This window comes from Diorhabda carinulata, chromosome X (genome assembly GCF_026250575.1).
Source record: "Diorhabda carinulata isolate Delta chromosome X, icDioCari1.1, whole genome shotgun sequence".
Lineage (NCBI taxonomy): Eukaryota > Metazoa > Arthropoda > Insecta > Coleoptera > Chrysomelidae > Diorhabda > Diorhabda carinulata.
In genome coordinates, this window is record NC_079472.1 from 37,647,371 (window position 1) to 37,671,110 (window position 23,740).

Genomic DNA, 23,740 nt, shown 5'->3' on the forward strand with positions numbered 1-23,740 from the left:
GGATTACCTTGACGATTGTCTAGTGTAGCTTCTCCTATATACTTATACCAAATATTTTTTACTATTCTTCTTCGGATAATTGCTCTATAGAAAGAATTTAACAGGAATTCACACGGGATCAATGAATTAAGATTTGGTTCATTTACATTCAGATAACATTTTTCTTTTGCAACAACGTCGCTTTTATTCTCATTTATTGATACTGACTTTTTGTCAATTTTGGTCTGTCAATGCATCTGGCGTATAAACTATTTTTTCATTTTTGTCACGATTCTTCCAAGCTTCTTTTATCCTGAAGGCCCTCGTGTGTGTAGTATTCATTATTTCTGAAATCAGTTTCGACGCATCCAATTTTCCCTTTGTTCCTAAACCCATTTGAGCTGCGTAAGCCAACAGATAAATTTTTTTCTTGTAGTTTTTTCGCTACTGACTTCAAAAGTTACTTTGGACTGTCCCAAGCGAGAAGTTGATAGTCTCTCATCAGACAAATACGCAATAGGTAATGAAAACAGTGTTTTAAGCCAAGCAGCATTTTGTTCCAGAAATCTTTTCATTCTTTTAGCGATTTGCTATTTTATCGAAAATACGAAACATAACTATAATCCATTTTAACATTTCTTTAACATGCCATTCAGATATTAAATGATTGCCAAGAATGTTCTGAACATTTTTCCGTATTATTGTTACACTTAATTTCTTGTCAAATGATTTACAAATTCTTACGTTTCAAAGGGAAAGTTGTGAAGTGGAATAACCGCATATAAATATAAAATTTACGATATTTTCCAAGGGGGCAAATAAAAGCAGCTCTTTGTTTCGAAGATTCTATATACTAGGCTGTTTCATTTGAATAAAAATTAAAACGTAACTAGGCGTGACTAATTTTGTGTCTCTACAATAAGTTTACTATTTATTGTTTTATCTTTGACTCGGATTTTTCAATAAAAATAATTTATATATTAATATTAAACTACTTAGCCAGATTCCTTCCACGCAAAACTAGATTATATCCAAAACACAAATAAATAATTCAGAATTTTCTTTAGATTAACACACTTAGACACTGCATAAACACGCGTCTGATTTGTACATTCAAGTAAACAAAAATGAGGAAAACGAAAGTTTCACTTACATTTTATTGCACCCCGTTATAGACCCAACATACCTTTTATATAATTAGCAAGGTTTGTAGCATAGTGAATTAAACGGATACAATATATAAAAAGAACTTATAAAAAATTTGTCAAATATGTCAAATTTTGGGCTATAGAATTTTCGATTGACAGGTTGCTAAACCTTTTTCGTTTCAAAGAATTTCTTAAATAAAGTTGTTTTTAATTTCAGGTTTAGAAATAATCGCTCATCATGGAAATGGTGAGAAACACAGTGAACACTTTAGGAAAGCTTGAATATATCAATGATTATTATCACTAAGTCTGTAAGTTCTTTTAAAGAAGATGAAGTTTCTATTTTATATCTAGAAAAGGATAGAAATCGTCTTTCTGATATACAAACTTGAATCGGCGATTCCCAACACCAACAAGTATTATCAATCCATCTGCATGCCGGCAGTATAATCTCGAGGTGTATGTATGTATGTATGTTTCTCCACGCTTATAATCGATTGATTCGATTTTTTTCTAAAACTTTTTTCATAAATACCTCGGAATTTCAATAGATATATTTACTTGAATACGCAACTACGTCGGTAACGTACATAAATTGAAGACGAAACTATATTTTTACTAAATGTATAATAATAAATGTTGGGATCTGGGATTCTCCTCTGACCGAGGGCTCATGGCATTTTGCCGACTTGCCACCCTCGACTTATGCCACTGGTCGACCTTGATTTGAATGTTTGGAAACTAATCCAGATCACGTTCACTGTCGTTCGGAAACTAAAGTTATCGTGTCATATCCACAGTATGCAAGTGGTTAATTGCGATCAGCTTATAGACTGTTTTGTTCGATATTTGCATTATAAAACTTTAAAAATGATCAGTTCTTTTTATATCGTTATCTGGGTGATTCCGTTCTAACTGTGATTTTTTGTATTCAAAATTTCAAGATTTTAAAATTTAACTTTTCTAACTTTTTTATGCATATTATTCATCTATTTTACTGTAAAAATAAAACTCTAAGAGGAATTTACTACAACTTCAAAGTATCACGAGCAAGACACAAATGTCGGATTTTGAGTTCCACGGTACTGACTCATTTATCCACGGTACTGACATGGTAACTTAAGATATTAAACAACAAGTGCATCAATTTTCCTCAGTTTGATCATAAACATTAGAATTTATAAGGTAATTAGTTTAAATCATTTGTTACGACAAAAAAAATTAATAATTTATCGGTAAATTCTAGGAATGGACATGACACGGTACTGACATGGTAACTTAAGATATTAAACAACAAGTGCATCAATTTTCCTCAGTTTGATCATAAACATTAGAATTTATAAGGTAATTAGTTTAAATCATTTGTTACGACAAAAAAAATTAATAATTTATGGGTAAATTCTAGGATTGGACATGACACGGTACTGACATTCAAGTGATGTAGTATAAGTTTTCTTTAAGTGGCAAGTTATATTGTATAAAAATAATGTTTAAATATCTTAAGAATTATTCAATTAACACAAAATTTTTATTAATTGATTATTAATTAATGACTAGTACAAAAAAACAATACAGGACATTGAATATCACAGTTAGAACGGAATCACCCATCTATACTTAATTTTTATGAGCTAAGGAATTCACAGGTTACAGAAGTTTACAGCCTTTGTACTTTTTGGCCTTTTATTATAAAAATAGCTTGTTGGTATTAAAATTTAGTGTTAAATCAGGTAAACTGCTCGATATCAATGATTAATGTTTGGAATTTGTTATAAAACTACAGTCAAACCTCGATATAACGAATCTCAAGGGACCGCACAAAGCAAACCTTATATCGAGGTTCGTTCTCTCATAATACGATATCTGGACACATGTTGACATGATGTTACTTATTTCGCTTTCAATATATGGAAGGCAAGACGGACAGTTCAATAAACTAACAGTTAAATTCGCTATAATGAGGTTCTGAATAAGAAAATCATTATATCAAGGTTTGATAATGCTATACACTTCAACTCTCATGCTACTTTTGAGTGCCACTCAGCTATGTGGCGTTATATTTACCGAAGCTGATATTTCAACTATGACGCAAGTACCCAATGGCGGTTCTGATTGGAGCTACAGTTAATTCCATGTTTTCCTGTATATGGCACGTGTTTTTAAATTTTTTCTAAAGATTATTTCTATTTGATATATTTTGTAGTTACGTCATTGTTCTTTCGAAACAAGTATCACTTGGTATGAGAAGTTTATCCTGTACAAAAGAGAGCTTTCATACAATATCTTTCTCTTATCAATTAATTGGAGTATATTCCAAATATCGTTATTAAGAATATTGAACATAAAACTAATATCGGGTGATTTTTGAATGAACCGAAACTGATATTGTTTAAAAAAGGATAATATGTATTTAATAATTCTTTCATATGATATCGAATTTAACATTTTATGTAATCTTTTTGGCAAAATTCGGATAATACCACGATGAATTAAATCATTTTTGAGCTCAGGAATTAGTACTATAAAATTTAATGAAAAATAAATGCGATAATCCGCAAATAATGATTAGAGTTTGTTGAACTGCATGTTTGTAGAAAAAGAAATCTGGGAAGCCCACCGTTCTCGAACTTTTGATTGATGCTTTATTAATTTTTAATCATTAATCACATAATAGTTTTAGATGATTTCAACAAATAAATATGTATTCATTATTGTACTTAAAGAATTATGCAATACATAACTCCTTACATTTCAAAATAGATCTTGTTTCAATAGAATCACAAAAATATTTAGTTATTGGATACATTTTGTAGAATATCAGCTTATTCATTATAGTTACAGTAAGATTATAAAAGAATTGATTGATAATATTGCAGCAATAAGAATGCTGAGGCAGGCCAACGAAGCTAAACAAAATTATGGGCTTCATCTGGACCAAGAGCAGCAATTCCTCGAGCTGTTCATTTCAACATGCATCAAATTACACTTCAATAGAAGACATGACAAGAAGAAAAATATATTTCTTCAATTCGTAATAAGAATATGATGTCGCTAAGCCCTATCATTTATTATATAATTACACTCACGTATATTTTATTAAAAAATTGTTAACGTAACAAAACTACTAAAATAAAAGAAAACTTCAATCTAGCTATGCGTTCGTGGAGCGTTTGCTACGTATCGAAATTATAAAGATATTCACACATCTCTTTAAAAAGAAAGAACTAAAAGCTTTTGGTACAAAAGTTCGTATTGATAAAGTCTTTGGAAGAATAAATCAAGTGAATGCAGAGAAATTAGTTTTTAGAGACAAACCAGTAGTTGATAGTCCTGTTCTTTTTTTCTACCGTTTTATTAATAATTGTGTGACAATATTAATTGAAGGTAACGAATATGTGGCCTCTGGAATGTGCGTGCAGTCATCAATACCAATAGGGAAATTGAATCCTGGACAACATGATTGGATATACTTTGTTTGTAATATTAATACATCTACTGCCCTGTTTGGTCATCCGCTTAAGCTGCGGATTATTTCTATAATATTATGGAGCATATTCACTAATTGTGCTAGACACATTATATTTCAACTCAGGAAAGGTCTAAGAATTAGAATTGGAATGAGGAAGGCACTATCCTGTAGTTGTCATCATCAAGTAGCACAACATTGCATTCACTTCGTAAATTTGAATTGGTCGCTTTGAGGAAGTGGGTTCAGTTCAGACCAACCGTGTTGGAAGAGGAAGCCAATGAAATATTCCTACTGGAAAGTGGAAAATGCTTGACATAATGTTGCTTATCCATATTTCTCAGCGTTCTCTCGTTTCAGCCAATCAGGCATTATCAAAATAATATCGTGTAGCATTTTCAAAGTTAGATCTTGATCCAAATTGTATTGCTACCGCAAGAGCATCAACAATTAATGCAATACGCATTCTTTGATTTTTTAATGATCTTCTGATGTCGAATGAGGTACATTTCCATTTAATAGGGTTCTAAATATCCAAGGAAATACACCAGCATCAACAAGATGAAGGAACTTCGCACAGTAGTTGCTATACTCTGGACTGGATGGAGAAAGTGTCTTCGATTTCTTCAAAAAATTCAGATTTTCTTTGATGGCTTCGACATAAATGATAATTACAAAAGTTATCTGTGTTTAATATACGGTCTTATTAAGCCTATCCTGTATTAACCATCGTGTTAGAACTCAGATAAAACAACGCATCTTTTCATCGTCAAATATTGAACGAAATTCACAATACCAGTTTAAAAAAAGATGAGATATGAAAGTTGAAAAAATGTTAATGATAGATTGACGCAAAAAAGTTGCTTCATAAGTAACGTGGCAGAACACCAGCCACTCCTCGTTGATTATCTGACTCCCTTAGACATTCTAAAGATACCATACGTTTAAAATAATTAGATAGATAAGGTCTATAATAGTTGTCGAATAGTGCTGTACGAATTAAAAGGAATATAGACGAAACGTCGAGTAGAGGGGTGTAAACATCTCTTTGCCCTGCCGAAAGATGATCGGTTTATTAAATGCATTGTTATTATTTGCTATGAATCTAAACAACCTCAACATAGAAAATCAGTAGTTAGACAATGGAAAATTAGAAGAACTTGTTCCAAGGAGAGGTTTTATCGGGGAAATATATAGGTTTAATTAACCGAAAGAGGCTTACAACAAAACAATGCTAAATCACATACGGCGAAAGTTACATGAAATAAGATCGAATAACTTGGTGATATTGACCTCCTACAACAGCCAGCATTTAGTCCGGAACTTGCACTGTCAGATTACTATTTATGCATATCCATGGCGCAATTCTTGCGTGAGAAAAATTTTGATCCAAAGATGTTGAAAATGTAGTATATAAGAGTTTTATGAACGTTGAGTTAAACTCATAGAATACGATGAGCCAAATTATTTTTATATGATTATTTAATAAACGAACTAAACATTGGAAATTGATCCTGTGTAGAAAGTTATACTCATAGCTTGAGAATCGAGTATTTTCTTGATAGCTTTACCAAGACTCCTGGACAAATCTTATTTAGACTACTTTAGTATTATTGTGTGTTTAATTATATAGAAATGGTTTTCAGTAAATTAAAATGTAAACTACGCAAATATAATCGTCTACCTAGTTTCAAGTTACTCAGTGATTGAAAACATACATTAAATTCTATCGGAATATGACATGTATGAAAAAATTGTGTTGAATACGTAATAAAGAAGGAATTAAATAATGTCTTTCACCACCCCTTACGATAATAATATTTAATCTTAACGATTCCAGTTCCGAAGAAACTTAATTTTAATATTAATACATTATTAATAATAATAATTTTTTTAATGTATAATACAAAGTATATTCAGGAAACTAATTCGTGATAAGTACAAATTAATCACACCTGTGAAGTGGATCTAAAGCAATGAAATAATTATCTACAGTTCTTTTATTTATTAGATGCAAGAAGCCAAGTGAAATGTGAATGAAATGATTTGTAATCTATATCTTATTCTATATTTCCTCTTCAACAAAGGTTGTTTAAGCCAAAAAAAAAACAACATTTGAATTAAAATAGGAGCTATTCAACCTATGAAAAATCTAAATCTTTAAATTTCTTTATAAATAAAGCAAGTTGTAGGCAAAAACATTTCATACGCAAAGTAATTTTTGAAAAGCTTCAATAATATATTTCCATAAAATTTCAATATGAAAATGTCTATTATCATACAACTTAGTTATTTGAACAATGGGATTCCGCAGCAAACTGCAGCACCCTTTGTTATTTTTTGCTTCTTCAAAGAAGGAAAAGTAAAATATTAATCTTTGTTTTATTGAATACGACTCACTATTTCAAATAAAACATTTCATGCAATTGTTATGTAATTATTAATTTCTTAACGCATGATAATTGATTTGAGTTTGCCCTTACCTTTGGTTCTTTTGAATTCCGCAGCAATATTTTCTTCTTGATCAGTGTTATAAACTGATTTATATTTTAAAAATTCTTCCATTTTAATACTTTTTACCTGGTAGTATCATTTTATTAAGATGCACTTTTAAATGTTGTTACACAATAACGATTTTATATATTTATATATTGTTTGCTTATTAAATCTCCCACATACAATCTACATTGTTATTCTATAAAACTCTGTTTATGATGAGGCCATGAAAGTCAAAGTTGTTTAATCATTTCGTTTAAATGAAAAACGTTGTGAAATTTAAGATGTCGACAAACAGATAATAATGTAAGAAATATCACAGAAATATAATATGAGATTCCTTGATAACGGCTAATTTGTGAGGTTAAAGGTTAATATTCAACATTTTTAACTAATTTTTGATTGAATTACAGTATAATTGTGTGCTCTACTGTTTCAAATACCAATTATTATATCTAGAGATTGATAGAATATACACATCCTGTTTCTTTTTGTGTTCCTGAAGCATTTTTAGATTATGATTATTCTTCTGGCATTCATGATAACTGCATATTTTACATTTAATGGCTGAAGTGAAAGGAGTCAAAGCATTGAAATGATCTTTATTCAAAACAAGCCAAATTTTACCGATACTTTAAATATTATTTAAAAAATTATTTGGACTTTCATGACAGAAAATATAGTTTTTATGGAGTTATAGCTATGTAAAGAGTGATTCAATAATATAAAAAAATACATGGATATTATCTATTGTGTATACATTAAAGTGCAATTTTTCAAAATTATATTTTCAAAACTTACTAAAAGATATCAAAATCGTTCTTTAGTAGGCAATTATTTAAAATAAGTTAATGAAGTTAAAGATGTGCATCCTTAAATTAATAATTCAATGGATCATTCCATTTATTCACTTTTTTTATATTTTGTCTGAATATCTCTGTAATATTTCCACTCATTATTTTAATTATAAATATAAAAATACAGTAAACAAAACACAAGCTGATTTCGCGCTAGTATGTTTATAGAATACTATGCTAATTACGTATTAATTTAAGAAACAATAATAATTATTTACAAGATAAGTTTCGTATAGGAATATAGTTTATAATTCAGCAAATATGAATTTGCGACATGAATTTTGTACGAGGTTAACTCATTAGTAATTTCAGTTTTTTTATGTGACAATTCGTTCGCCTCAATTTAGAGGCTGGAGTTCCGTAAACAAGTTAGCTTCAAATTTATTCCAAATACTCAATCACAAACTGTATGATTGTACCTAAAATAATCTTTGGCATCTCGCATGAAAAGGAAATGGAAAAAAGTTTTTCCTAACCTAACCTAATCATGTAGTTTCAGCTACTGATTTTTCGAGCCTATATTCAGATTTTTTATGTCACAAAAACACTTCGCAAATTCTTCCATCCAGCACCGTTATATTCTTTCTATTTTTTTATTCATAAAAGTTATGTTAAAGCTTTAAAAAATGTACACAAGTAATATTTTCTGTTATATATAAATATTGAACTTAAAAAGTCAGAAAAAAGTGACAGCCATTTAAGTGCAGTACTTTTGTTATTTTGAAATCAATGGATTCAAAACAATTTTGTGCGTTAAGTTATCATTGCTTCTTGATGAAAAAAATACTGTACAAACTCAGTTATGGCTTCAAAAGTGCCATCCGGACTCTGATCCATATCTGAATTTGCACGTTGTCGTACACGCACCGATGATATTTAATGTTCTGGTCGTCCAATTGAGGTGATTATTCCAGAAAACATCAAAAAGTCCACAAATTTGTTAATCAATCATAAATTGAAATTGCATCAGATAGCTGAGGCTGTAAAAATATCAGATAATTACGCGCATAAAAATTTGACTGTGAGAACGCTTTTTTCAAAGTGGGTGCCGCGTTTACTCACAGTCGATGAAAAACAGTGACGTATTGATGATTTAGAGCAGAGTTTGGCCATGTTTCCACGTAATAAATAAGATTTTTTGCATCGATATGTGATAATGGATGAAACATGGATAAATTCTTCACTCCAGAATCAAAACGATGTAAGTGGACTGCAGCCGGTGAACCACGTTCGAAGCATCCAAAGGCACAACAGTCAGCTGGGAAGGTTATGGCTTCAGTATTTCGGGATGCGCATGGAATATTGTTTATAGGCTATCTCCAAAAAAGAGAGATAATTAATAGCTAATACTACATAGAGTTGCTGGATCGTTTGAATAAAAAATCGAGGAAAAATAACCCCATATGTTGAAAATAAAAAATTTTGTTTATCTAAACAAACCGAATATAGAAAATCAGTGGCTGCTTCAAATATAACTGTCGCAGAAGGTCGATTCATGCGAAAGTCTTGTTGTGTCTGGTAGTTTAGTGTACTTTTTAATCATTCGGATGGTAGGGCTATCAATACCAGGGTATATAGTGGACACCCAGTACATTGTCTCTTACAAGACAATGCCAAACCACGTACTGCAAAAGTTACACGAATGATATACAATATCTTGGTGGTATATTTATATCCATTTCAGATCCATGGAGAGATCTAAAGAAATCTAAATATGCAGTGTGGTAATTTTTTTGCATCAAAACCCAAAGAATAGTTTTATAAATGTTTCAAAGAACTTGCTGAACATTGTGGTAAAACGATGGCCTCCTTTTTTATGATTATTTAATAAAAAAAGTTAACATTGGAAATTTACATTATTCAACACCTTCTATATATATTTCTACTTACTATCAAAATGTATAATTTAACAAAAGAAAATGATAACTCGTTAAATAATTAAATATTACAAATATCATTATGGAAAAATAATGCAAATGAATATTTTATATCTGAACGCTTTTATTTGGCGGCTCATTGACTTTTTCCTAGAACTCCTAATAATTCGTTAGCCAAAAAAATTTATTTACTTTTGTGTATGGGTACTATAAGATTCTCTTCAATACCCCTCCTCAATATATAAATCTTCCATAGTCCTTTGAGTGAAAATGGATATACTTCAACAGAACAATTTTTTTGTCACAAAAATTATTAATGACCGTTCATTTAACCTATGACACATCGATAAACATCTAATTAATGTTCCAGAAGTCTATTTGATATTTCAGTTAAAAAAATGAAATATTTTCGGGTAGACTGTGGAAATACATTCGAACAAATTTCCACATTTATTATTGACAAAGGGAATTAACGATTTTTCGAGTATGTTGGCCTCGATCCGCTTTTTACTATTGATATCAGTTATTTTAAACCGAGAAGTAAACACTTCTAATAGCAATATTAAAACCTATTGATTCTGATTCCAATCAACTGTTTAAAACAAAATTTAAATGATAAATTTTCTTTATTTCAATATAGCCTGAATATAAAGCAAAATTAACAAACCCCAGGCCGTTGATGCAGTTTATATCTGATTGAAACAAAAACTAAAAGAAATGAATGAAAAATCTGAATATGTTCAATCAATGGAGGCAAGTCCTGATTTAACATTGAAATAGGGGAAGCTGGGGCTAGAGCAAATTTTGTTGGAAATTAATCGAATTTGTTTTAAATTACAAAGCTAAATTTGTGAAAGTTAGAAATATGAAATATAATTTTGAAGTATCACAACCGTTAGAAACCCGAGAAGATGATGGGAAAGGCGTGAAACAGGTCGGTGATTAAAGTTACTACCGGCAATACCATAACCTGTGTGTTTGTTTCACAAACAGCTCAGTTTAATCGTGTTGTTTTCCTCGCCGATACAAAAAAAAAAGAATACTTTGGAAGAATTATTTGATATAGAACAGCTGGAAAAAGGCAAATAGAAAGAACCTTAACAAAACAGAGTGAAGGCAAGTGGGAGCGAGGTACAAAAATAAGATTAAAATTAAAAGGAAGAAAAAATTTTGGAAAAGATATTCTCGTATTGTTTGAGGTATATCCATAAGAGGATAATTGGATCCAATGTATCTCTTGCAAAATTAGGTCGAAGCTGGGTGCATCATACTTTTGTCTGAATTGTAATGCAGATTATGATTAGTATGAATAAATATTTTTTGTTATGTTTGATATATATCCCACTCGTAATTTTTTAAATATTTAATGATTGTAGGAAAAATAAAGATTGACCAAGATTCATTTGCTAGATACTTGGATAAAACTGTGCGTTTTTCTTATCTATGATGACTTATGGGTTGTGTTTTAAGTCGAAACTAATTACTTATGTAATGGAAAATAATATTAAGAGCAAATGACCATATACTATCAATTTTTCAAAATAGAATGGAAAAAAGTAGTTTTTGGTTACGTTTAAATGTTTCATCGTGTAAATCAAAGAATATGGGTTCTATACAAGTTTATTTTTATAGCACATCTATTGATAAAAACTAAAAACACATATTTTGTAAAATAGGGAAATGCCTTTAAGAACCACATGTGAATGCAAGTCAGTAGCTTCAAAATGATAGTTTCCAACTGTATTTAACAACTATTTGAACAACAACAAAAATTTAAATGAAAAATTCAACAGTTTTTGAACAAAATAATGGAAGAAAGGAGCTTACACCAATTCAGTGATAGGCCGAATAATAATCTATTGTTTGCGTTATGAGGAATATTTCGTGTGTAGAATGTGTTGATCCGAGAGCCCTCATGGAAATGGGTGTTATAAAACTGGCACTCAATATACACACTCCATAAGACAATATTGAGAGTTTGGAACGAACCTAAGAAAACAATGACGCCATAGAGTAACAAATAATGATTAATATCTACTTCTGAAAATGCAAGTACTACCAAATTGATTCACTATAACAAGAATTCATCAATCGATATAATTACTAGTAACTGGTCTTCTTCTGACCGTAAATTAGTAAATCATCGCGATCGCATCAAGTTTGCCTGAGATCATCGAAATTGAGGAAAACGTGAATGGAGCAATTTACGGACGACACACTATTTTATTTATTTACTGATGATCATTGTAGAAGATAAAAAAGTCCTGGTAAGCGACACATAGCTGAAGAGTAGATAATATGTATTTGGCAGAATCATCTTAATTCAAAAGAAACCTTCAAGTATGTCAAGAAAATTTGCAACAATAATGCAAAAAGGGGCTGTAATTCCTGTTTTTAGTTTTAAGTTTGTTAAAAAATTATCAGATCAAATTTCATTTTCTTTTTCGTCCATCCAGTAGTTCTATAGTTTATTTTATGTAAGCGTAGTTCGATGTAGTCACAAGTCATCATACTACATATAAAATAGGCGTTAATTATGCGGTTCAGTGTATTTGTTAACTATCATATTAGTTGGTATAACAAGATATCAATTCCTACCCCTACCGAGAGCTCTTGATGAAACAATAATCATACTGATTCATACTGGTTCTCCAATCCGGCCGGTCAAATTTTGTTAACGAGAAAACTGATAGTAATTGTGTTTTGGAATGTTCAAGGAATTTTGCTCATTGAACTACTATCAATTTAAATTAAGTATTGCGTATTGCAGAGACTGGAAGAAATCATACAGAATAAAACCTAAACCAATACAATAAAATTAAATTCACTATCGCGTATTGCAGAGAATAAGCCAGAATAAGCCCCACTGTCTATGGGGAGCTCACTGTACGATATCACGAGTCCTCACACATCTCAAATAAGAAATAATTAGTGATTTTTCATCCTTCCTATACCTAACACATCGCTCTTTTTAATGACATCTATTCACTACAGTGATTCAGTAGTTTGTTGGACGCTTCAATGATGAGGAAGGTTGAAAAAATTGAGATTCATGTTTTATAAAAAGGAGTCTTTATTTAAATTACAGTACGAAATAAAAAAAATAGAATTTTTGGCGTACATATTTTTACAATTGTTTTTCAAAAATTTAAATAATATATACTGATGTTAACAAAGTTGACAAAGTAGGTATATTGTATGTATATGAGTTCACAAATGTGAAAATCTCATTTAGTAACTTTTTAGAAAAGTTTCCAATTTGCTTGCTTCTTTAATTATCTTTTTGTGGTCAATTCAGTGATTTAAATAAGAACAATAAATATTAACAGTATACGAACATCTGAATTTTTAGGATCTAATTCTGAATAATGAAGGATCAAAAATTAATTTTTTCTATATTGGTATATTCTCAGCAGTTCCGTATCTAAGTTTCGTGATAGTCGACGTTATAAAGGAGACATTTCACGGTAAACTGAATCTGTGTCATGTGTAATATAACAGGGTGCCTGGACAAAAGAGGTCGAAAGATGAGGGTATGATTCAAGTATATCGCTCGTAGATCATCCTTCACCATTTATTGTTGCTCCTTAGGAGTCACGAAACGCATTCTTGTTAGTAAAGGATAATACAAATCACTGATTAAAATCTGTTCAATTATCTAATTGTGAATATGGCTTTGTGTTAGTATGAAGCATGTAGATGATCATTTAAGTGTTGGTAAGTTAATTCGAGTACGATAATTTCTTTGATTTATATTATCATCATTATAGAATTACAAAAATATTCAGCTAGCCCTGATATCATATGATGAAAAAAATCACGTCCCGGTGAAGTAAAAATCACGTGAGCATGACACAGTCCAGCGACGTTATTTTTCAACGCCCTATTGACGTTTTTCTTAGACTATTCACGTTAGTTTTGCCAGTAAAAATACCTACTACTTGTATATATGGGTAAATAGAAACATTTAGGTATGTTTGTGTGAGCAATTCGATTCTGTGCTATGTACTTCGATATTTTTGTTTTTTGCCGGAATTAGGACTTTTGTCATAATTGTCCAATAAAATATTGTACTCACAATAACTTCAGAGAATAATATTGATACTCGTATATTCAATGGTTGTGCTATTCAATAATTGAACTGAGCCCTTATATATAATAAAGTCATCAAAATATGTTATTTTGTGAGCTTCTCGGTTATTATCGATCAAATAGTACAGAGTAATAGTATTTTCATTAAATGCAAATTTCAGTAATACAGTAAAGTGAAACGTTTATTTTGGATAAAATCCTATCATAATTGATTTGTATGAATGCGATAATTGAGAGCCCTTGATGAGCCTCAGAATCAATTTAATCTAGCAAAGATACTCTAGGAATGTAATATAATTAGTCCAGTCCATTTTTGTTAAAAAAAAAAAAAAATAGTCGATATAAATTAAAAAGCATATCTAATACTCCACCTGATATTTTCACAAATAATAATCTATTATTTTTTCAAAGATAAAGCTCTGTTATATAAATTAAAACCAAAGTAGAGAGATACATCGATTGGGAAGTGACTATAAAAGATTTACATAAGTTATTGTACGGAAACATAAATTAATAGCGAGTAGGTCCTCCATTTTAACTCAAAAATATGGTTATAAATTGATCCAGATATTTTGTATTGCATTATCCAACTGATCCATATCCGGGGAGCTCGAGATCCACTCCAATGGTTCGGTAGTTTTTGCTATGCACCAGGGGAAGGATTGTTATTAAAAAATGGAATAAAACGTACTCTTTGTTTTAGTAATACTACCCAAACCATTAGAGTTCCATTTTAAAAAATTCTTCCTGAAAACTACTGGAGATCTTTTCTTAAATCGCGCCATTAGCAGACTATTTAATTCGATTTGTTTTCATCGGAAAATATGATTTTCAAGTAGGTTTTGAAATAAAGTGTTTAAAAACTACACGGCATTCATGATCTTCTCATTGTTCACCGCTAAACATTCAAACATTCCGCAGATGTTTTCTTTCACAATTTTTTAAATTGAAATCCATCCATTGAAAGTTATTTTAGGTTGTTACAAATTTTTATAGGTTATGATGTTACGAATGCTATTGAGTGTTTATGAAATTTAGTTTTTTAAAATCTAAAACATATGCATAGATTACACTAAGGTTATTGAAATCAGATTTTTTATTAATAAATATGTTCAGCAATATATGTTGTTTCTAAAAACAAGCGGTTTTTGTGGTTATTTTCAATTGTTTAAACTTTAGCAGATTCAAAACCCCTTCATAGAAAACATTTTCTGCCAACGAACATCTATCCGGATATAATTTGCTGTCACTTTTGTGAGAGGTTATGCGATTGGTAAGTGACCTCTTAGACTGACCAATGTAATTTTATAAATTGTAAAGGTGTATAAATACTGTTACTATCATATGTATTACATATATAGAATACGTTTCAAAAAATATGAAGTATAGTTTCTTTTTATGAAATATTGGATTAGAAATTTTAAGCACTCTATTTTTCATATGTTTGATTAAATTAATCATAGTTCTACGTGGGCGATACGAATGATGATTGATATATCATCCAAAACTTATTGGTTTCCTATACTTATTAATATTTTATTGTCTTCGTTTCTAATAAATTTAGGGTCAAGAAAAAGTAATGTTTGTTCAACATTCTGTCTTTCTATAGTAAATTGTATACGAGTATCGAATCTATTGAAGTAAAATAATTAATAATCAATTTTATGAAAGGGATAATATCTACATACTTTTTGAAGAAAAATAGCTTGAACAGTAAAACAGATACAACTAACAGAGTCCAAGATAACGTAAATCTGTGGTAATACCATATCATTGATTGTAAATAAGTAATAATAATAACGTTTATTCATAAATTTAACAAATACAGTAATAAAATACAATTAAAATTGAATAAACATCTAGACATCCACAGAAGTATTGTACATAGTTGTATGTGGTGAATATAGGCTGGTGTGCCAAAATTAAAACATTATAAATACATTTTTACATGATTGTGTTTCAGACATACATTTCGTATATGAGTTTACTCTTCTCTGTTTTTGTTTCAGCATTCTATCATTTTGTGTATTTTTGTTTTGTCTGTTTCTTTAACAAATGTTACTAGTTGGGTTTTGAAGCGTTGAAAAGAAGTTTCATCGATAATTCTTTGTGGTAGTTGCTCGAATAATTTAGGTGTCAAGTAGGAGTAACCTTTTTGACCTATTGTTTTAAGTGCTGTTGGTATACAGTATTGATTATTCGATCTTGTCGCGTATCTATGATTGTGAGTGGTAAGTTCGTATTTATTTTTATATTGATGGCATCCTATCTGAATAATGTATAGTTGTCTAACATCCAATATTTGCGTTTCAGTATAGAGTAGTGAGCTTGAATACCTTGTTGGTTTGTTGAGAATCATTCGGAGGAATCGCTTTTGAGTCACTTCGAGGGCATTTAGATAGCTCCTTGAAACTCCTCCCCAGCCAATAATGCCATAATTGAGGTGTGACTCAACCAAACTGTGATACAGTATTTTTTTACATTTAAAGCTCAAAAATTGGCTTACTTGCTTAAATCGGAATAGGATACTCCGAAGTTTTTTAGTTAAATATTCCATATGATGGTTCCATCGTAAGTGATTGTCAATGTAAATGCCCAAATATTTAATTTTTTTTGCAGGTTTTATTTTAAAATCTTGTTGGATATTAAGATTGTATTTTGGCAGAGACGTTTCATGACTACTGAAGGGTAAATATACAGTTTTGTCAAAGTTTATTGAGAGTAATCTGCTGTCGAACCAGTCTTTGAGTTTTCCAAGATCACTCTCAATATTTATTTTGAGATTATACCAGTCATCATGTTTGTAGTAAATCACAGTATCGTCCGCGAAGCTGATTATTTTTCCAATTGTTTCCTGTTCAAATAGATTATTTAAGTAAATTACGAAAAGCACCGGCCCCAATACTGTTCCTTGAGGTACACCACATTTAATGTTGATCTCTTCACTCACATGATTTTTGAATTTAGTTTTTTGTGTTCTGTTTGTTAGATAACTTTTGAATAAATTATGAGCTAAACCCCTTACACCCATATCTTCTAGTGTATCTAAAAGCATGGAGTGGTCGACAGTATCGAAGGCCTTTTTTAGATCCAAAAAAACCCCAATAGATGGAGTGCTTGAATCCAAGGCTTCGTAGATGGTTTTTGTCAAGGAATGGATTGCATCATTGGTAGATTTTTTTTCTCTAAAGCCATACTGGGATGTCGACAGCAGATTAAAATTTGATAGGTATGTCGTAAGTCTTGTTTTTATAATTTTTTCAAAGACTTTGCTTATTGAAGATAGAAGTTAAATAGGCCTATAGTTTGATATATTTTCTGTATCCCCATTTTTGAAAATTGGAGTTATAAGAGATTTCTTTAGAATCGAAGGAAATATGCCTGATTCGAAGGATTTATTTATGATGTCCGTCAAAGGTTCACATATGAATTTTGTAATAATCTTTAGAGTTTCAGCTTTCATTCCATCAAGCCCGGGAGCCTTTTTGTTTTTCAAGCTAATTATTGTATTTTCAACCTCAGTAGTATTCGTCGGTGTAAGAAAAAGTGAATTTTTATTTATATATTTTTTACTATTGTAATTGGGATTTTGTCGTATGTTCTTTGCCAAAGTTTCCCCCACATTCGCGAAGAAATTGTTAAATATATCAGCAGCATCTTTTGGATCTGTGACGATCTCATTTTTTTCATTCCTAATATTATTTATTATTTTTCCTGTCTTGATATTCAAAATTTCATTAACAGTATTCCAGAGTTTTTTACTTGCATTTTGTTCTTTTTCAACTAATTTTTTATAATAATTTTCTTTGGCAGTCTTTATTTTCTTTCCCGTTTCTTTTTTCTTCGTTAGATAATCATTTTTCAAGTTTACATTATTTGGATTTTTTTTCCATAATAAAAATGAATGATTTTTTTGGTTGATGTGTTTTATCAATGATTTTGTTATCCAATTTTTTCTTTTACGTTGACTATTTTTTAACCGGAAGTATTGAGTTGATTTTTCTACACATGTGTTTATGATGTTGATGAATTTTTCTGTTGTCGATTCGATATCATGCATTGGGCACAATTCATTTTTCAACTTAAACTATTAATTGTTTTTTGTAATAATTGTTCGTCTACTTTTTGAAAATATTTTTTGGTTATTGAATTGTTTTCAGTTTCATTCAGTACAATTTGTAACAACGTTATGTAGTGGTCCGTAATTGATGTTGATATAGTGAGAGGTAAGATGTTATTGTAGTTTTGTTGTTTGGTTTTAATGAATATATGGTCAAGACATGATTCAGATCCATTTCTTGCTCTTGTTGTAGTATTAATAGTTGATTGAAAGCCATGCTCACTCATCATATCAAGATAATTTCTTGAATCTTCAGTTATTTTCATCAAGCCGATATTTATGTCACCTACAAATAAGCTATAATAATGTTGATTACTTTCTTTATTTAGAATATCAAGCTGGTCAAGAAAGTCGTCAATTCGACTTGCTGGAGATCTATAGCATGCTAAAATGCAAAAAAAGTGTTTTATATAATCTTGTTTTAATTATAAAATTTTGTCAAAATTTCAGTTAATTAGAATAATGGAACAAGGATAGCAAAAATATCGGGATCAAATAAATGTTAGAATGGTTAAATTATATGAAGATTTCTTACTAACCACTGGTAGAAAATTATTCAGATTGAATGGAAAGATCATTCAGAGGAAATATTAAAACTTAAAATGATCGATTTAAGTCTAAAAACTTTTCAAAGCTAAATTATCGCGCTGTGCTTTTCATTCACATGTCTGCCTTTTACGAGTTATAATTAAAATTTCCTTAAGCTGCATCTATTTCAAATAGTACGTCTCATACCCTCATGTGCCGAGAAAGTTTAAACCCTTTCCAGTTCATTAATCTCATACCATACCTGTTTTGCCATGAAATATAGATTTTCAACAACACATTAACATTATTACCAATTAAAAAAATTTTAAATTGATTTTTGGTGATAATATACTAATTCGAAGACTGTATGTAGTAATGAGCCAGGTAAAGACGAGACACTGTCTGTTGACGTATTTTGAGGTGCATCTACAAAAATTGAAACAATTTTTTGTTAAATTTTTGTATCGCTAATAATATTTTGTTATACCATGATGAACTGTCCCACGTCAATCCTTTGGATTATGGTTATCGCTTATAGTGCTTTAAAATCCTTTTTTAAGGTGAATTACTCCTCGTTTTCTAATTTTGTTTTCTTATACTTTATCGTTTGTCTAGGGTGCTTTTATTATTATTTTCAAATCCATTCAGCTCCCGCAATTTGCCTTTCAGTTCTCAAGATTAAGTGCTCTTATCTCCTCCTTGTTTCGTTTCTTCAAGTCTCTCATTTGTCGGCCTGCCTTTTATCCTTGGCCACAATTGGGTCCATTGCGTACTTCTTTTGACAAGTTCAGTGGTTCTGTTTGCTTTTCATTATATGCCCAGCTCAGTTGAGTCTTTACGATTTTATGTATCTCGCTATATTTTCCTTCTCCAGATCTTTCTTGTTTTCTTCGTTCTTCTTTACTTTGTCGCTACTGTGTTGTGTTTGGATCTGTTCTCATTATCTTTCTTTCGGTTCTTCTATCTTCTTATTTTGTTGATTACTGTTGTTTCCTTTGTATACGTGATTACTGGCCTTATTAGGGTTTTGTACATTTTTATTTTGTTTTATTCGGTTAGGTTTTAGTTTTTAGTTTCTTCCATAGGCTTGAAACCCTTTTTGTATTCTCTTCTTCATCCTGTCTCGGATTGTTTGTTCCAACGTTATTCCTAGATAGTTAAAGGTCGATACTGTTTCATAATTGGATTTGTTAATTTTTAGTTGGTTTGCTTTTTTTCTGGTTTTCCCTCTATTTTCATAAGTTTTTCCCAGTTCGTGATTGCCTGCTCCTTCTTCTAATTTGTTGATCGCCTTTATTAATTCCCTCTGTCCATTTGCTATGATGTCACATTATCTGCGTATGCTACTATCTGTTGTATTACGCCTGTTATAAATGCTCATAACAGTAGAGCTAAAAATTGTTGTGAAACCTGGAACTTTACCAAAAAACAAAAAATTCCAAAGCAGTGAATGACTCGAGCATGTGGTATTGAGTGATTTGATTATGGCTGAAAAGACATTCTAAATGATTCATCCATTCACTTCAGAAAAGAATGACAAAATCGAATAGAAACTATTTATATGGGTGCCGTTGATGAAACTATAGAAGTTGATGAAGAATCCGAAATTTAACGGACCAGCTTTAGGTTCTCCACTGAAATTCTGCGTGGTCTGCCATAATGTTTCTAGCCCAGTGCTCCGTACCAGATATGGCGGCACGTTTTTTCCAAAATTGAAAAGAACAAAATTTGAATCCATTGTAGCAATGAATAGAAAAGCGACACGAAGTTTGTAGCATTTGATATAAGACTTCCAGCGCTGTTTCACATAATGAAAGGTTCCCATATAGCGTTTTAGTGATAGAGGAGGGGTATATATTGAAGTGATGATAAGTCGGAATGGGAATAATACAAACAGATTTCGTAAAAATATTTATTAAGTTTGCCTTATAATCTATATATTATCAATTATAAAAATCAACTTTGCTGTGATATACTATTGTCGTAACTCGTTTTTGCCACCTTTTTCAACATTTCAGACTCTGATTTTCCTGTGTCGTTTACCATCTTACTGAATAAACTATTTTCATCTTGGAGTAATATATGTGGATGATCAAACTCTGCGGCTTTTCCATTTACCATTACTAGTACTTTGTCAGAATCCATAATTGTATTCAATCTATGGGCTACAGTTAATACTGTACACTTATCGAATTTGGTTCGTATTGTTTTTTGAATGAGAGCGTCGGTTCTACAAATAAACAAATATATTGAAAATAAGTTGGAATAGATAATTTGTAATTCGGTTTGGTTATTTGAGAGGTAAAATAGAAGTGATTGTAAGAAAATTGTGTGTGATTATATGTGAGTATCAATAGTTGGTTATAATATTCTTTTATGTAACACGTGTCACTTTTGATTGTTCAAAGATGGATATTTCTCTTAAGAAGTTAAATAAAAGAATTGTCTTGATGAACATATGTCTATGACTGTTAAATATATATCTGTCGGTAGTTGTGTGGGACTATAAAGTATTTTACAAAATTCAAGAAGCATTTCAAGGTTATTGACACCAAATGAAAAGGAAAATGTGAGCGTGAATATAAATGTAAATACAACAGCATTGGTGAACTCCTGAAGTAATATTTAGTATTCCAGAAAACAGGCAAAAAAGAGTGCACAATTTGGATACACTAGGTTATTGAACTATTCTAATAAACGAACACATCATTGGAAGGGTAAATTATTACGAAAAATACTTACTGTGGGTCTACATTTGCGGTCGCTTCGTCCAGCATAAGAATTTTATTGTTTCTAATAATAGCTCTAGCTAAACAGATCAGCTGTCTTTGTCCAACACTGTAATTCGATCCACGATCCATAACTCTGTTCTCCAATCTGTTTATAATATTATTCGGATCCTTCAGTTCTACTTCTTGCAAGGCTCTGTATAATTTTTCATCAGGATAATCATTGAAGGGGTCTAAATTATACCTTAGTGTACCAGAAAATAGGACTGGGTCTTGTGGTATAATGGAAATCTTTGATCTAAGATCCATCAAGTTAACATCTTTTGTATCTACACCGTCAATGATAATTTTACCTTCTACATTGGCCAATCGGAAAAGAGCTCCTATCAAAGATGATTTACCGGCACCAGTTCTGCCTACGATTCCAACCTGAAAATTTGGAGAATCGTTAATATTAAAGAATAGAACTGCGTAATTTTTTTCAACTTATCACAATTGGCAAATTGTCTAGATTGGAATAAATACTATGTCATGAATATATTGTTTAGTTTATTATTCTCAACAGATATAGTACAATATTAATTTAATTATTTTTAATGAATTAGATCATGTTAATTGATTAAAATATAATAATTAGGCTCTTTGATTTTGGTTTGGATATAAGTTTCAACCTATATAACTTAAAGACATATAAAGCTAGCTAGGTACCAACTATCTAATGGAACTGAAATAGTTGCTAGTTCTTCCTCATGGAAGAACTGCTGTTTAATCTCAATTGTATGATGAATATATATATATATATATATATATATATATATATATATATATATATATATATGTATGTATTTCCTTTAGGTTAAGAGCTTGTTTTAAAACTCATCCATTAGTCATGTGACTCACATATGAAGTCCTAATTATACTCAGTTCAAAATTGAAATTCTTCAACTTGTTTTCTGACTCATAGACGTGAGGCTTATATAGTTGTATAGTTTATATAGTGCTTCGAAAAAAATCATGGTGTGTTAAAATTTCATTTGGTAGGTCAGCGATACCAGACCAGTCTTTGTGAAACAGAGCTAATGTTTAAAAGTGTTTTTTGAGTATAAATAAAGAGATAACAGTCTTGAATGTAGAAATGAAAGACCCAAATTTTCTAATATGCATAATTTCAGTCTTTCTTGTTCGCTCTTTATCATTGAGTATATCATTATTTCGAAGCAGAGTATTTGTTTCAATCAGAATTGCATAGATCAGAATATTCATTTGAAACTAGGCTAATAGTTTTTTTTTAAATAATCAACTTCATTGGTTTAAAATTCATTATCCTTCCAATCCATTCCATAGTATTGATTGGGAACTTTCTCGGTAATTCAAAATAGAAATATGTCTATAATTTTTGATTTGTACCAAAATAATTTTCATGTATAAATATTCTAAACATTTAAGCAATTTAGGAAGACTGGTATATATACTAATTTAATACAATAATACCATTATACATTTTGAAGTGTACCGTCACCAAAATGAGTAAAACACTATTGGAAGTTTCCCTTTTGCTATGACGTGAAGTAAATATAGAAAGTACTGACTCGTGAATCAAATTTTTGTACAATGAGCCAAGTAATACAAATTTCGTGAATCATAGATTCAACTTTATACTGTTTATGTTTCATTTCCAAAATTTAGAACAATAGTATCGGTACTATCATTCGAATGAAGTAAAAATTCGCAATGATAAGCGCTTACCTTTTGTCCAGCATTAATTGTCAATGTCAAATCTTTAATAATAGTTGGACCTGTTTCCCAGTATTTGAATTTCATTTCATGGAATTCAATTTTTCCGGAATCTGGCCAATTCTTTGGCAAAGGTTTCGGGTTGTTCGGTTGAGGCTCTGGTGGTAGTCGTTCGTATTCCAGTACTCTTTCTACAGATAACAACTGATTGGCAATATCAGCTGTAACTCTCATAGCCATTTGAATCATATTGGTGAGTGTATTGGCTTGAGATATTGCTAAACCCACTGTTCCTCCCATTAAACCCAATTCTGAGAAAATAAATTACAGTTAGTGACATGAAAAATAATTTCTTGCCAGAATTATGTGATGCTACAAACCTATCAAATGAATAGAAATATTGGCATTGTGATTTTGTTTAATAGGTAATAGGCTAAAAAAATTATATCCGTTTGTTCAATCGAATGGAGAATTAGAAATATTCACACTTTTCGCATCTACGATATTGAACTAGGCTATAACTTAATTAGAAACCCCATCTCGCACCTTCCGAGCAGAATTTCTATGCACATACGATTTAGACCAGGAAAACAGACACGGCTATATACGCCAATTATACCGGACCAGAATTTTTCTGTTCCACAAGAGCTCTAATGAATGTATCAAACCAGTTCCTCACTTTCAGAGTGTTTCTAGATGGGCACTTTTACTTGA

The 23,740-nt window shown here is 30.6% G+C and overlaps 2 protein-coding genes across 6 annotated transcripts in view; both read right to left on the reverse strand.

Moving 5' to 3' along the window:
• The window catches only part of LOC130901365 (molybdenum cofactor sulfurase 3), a 34,118-nt gene extending 26,711 nt beyond the window's left edge, over positions 1-7,407 (reverse strand). The window contains exon 1 of one of the 2 annotated variants that reach the window (XM_057812691.1): positions 7,077-7,407. In XM_057812691.1, the coding sequence (XP_057668674.1) occupies positions 7,077-7,158 (82 nt within the window). In that variant the 5' untranslated portion in view covers positions 7,159-7,407. The remainder of the gene's footprint in view (positions 1-7,076) is intronic. The other variant, XM_057812693.1, reaches the window with a different exon arrangement.
• A 13,054-nt stretch (positions 7,408-20,461) lies between these two features.
• Positions 20,462-23,740, reverse strand: part of LOC130902468 (ATP-binding cassette sub-family C member 4-like) — a 42,672-nt gene continuing 39,393 nt past the window's right edge. For all 4 annotated transcript variants that reach the window (XM_057814641.1, XM_057814642.1, XM_057814643.1 and 1 more), the window contains exons 16-18: positions 23,039-23,337; positions 21,306-21,721; positions 20,462-20,793 (exon numbers count right to left, since the gene is read on the reverse strand). In XM_057814641.1, the coding sequence (XP_057670624.1) occupies positions 20,520-20,793; positions 21,306-21,721; positions 23,039-23,337 (989 nt within the window). In that variant the 3' untranslated portion in view covers positions 20,462-20,519. The remainder of the gene's footprint in view (positions 20,794-21,305; positions 21,722-23,038; positions 23,338-23,740) is intronic.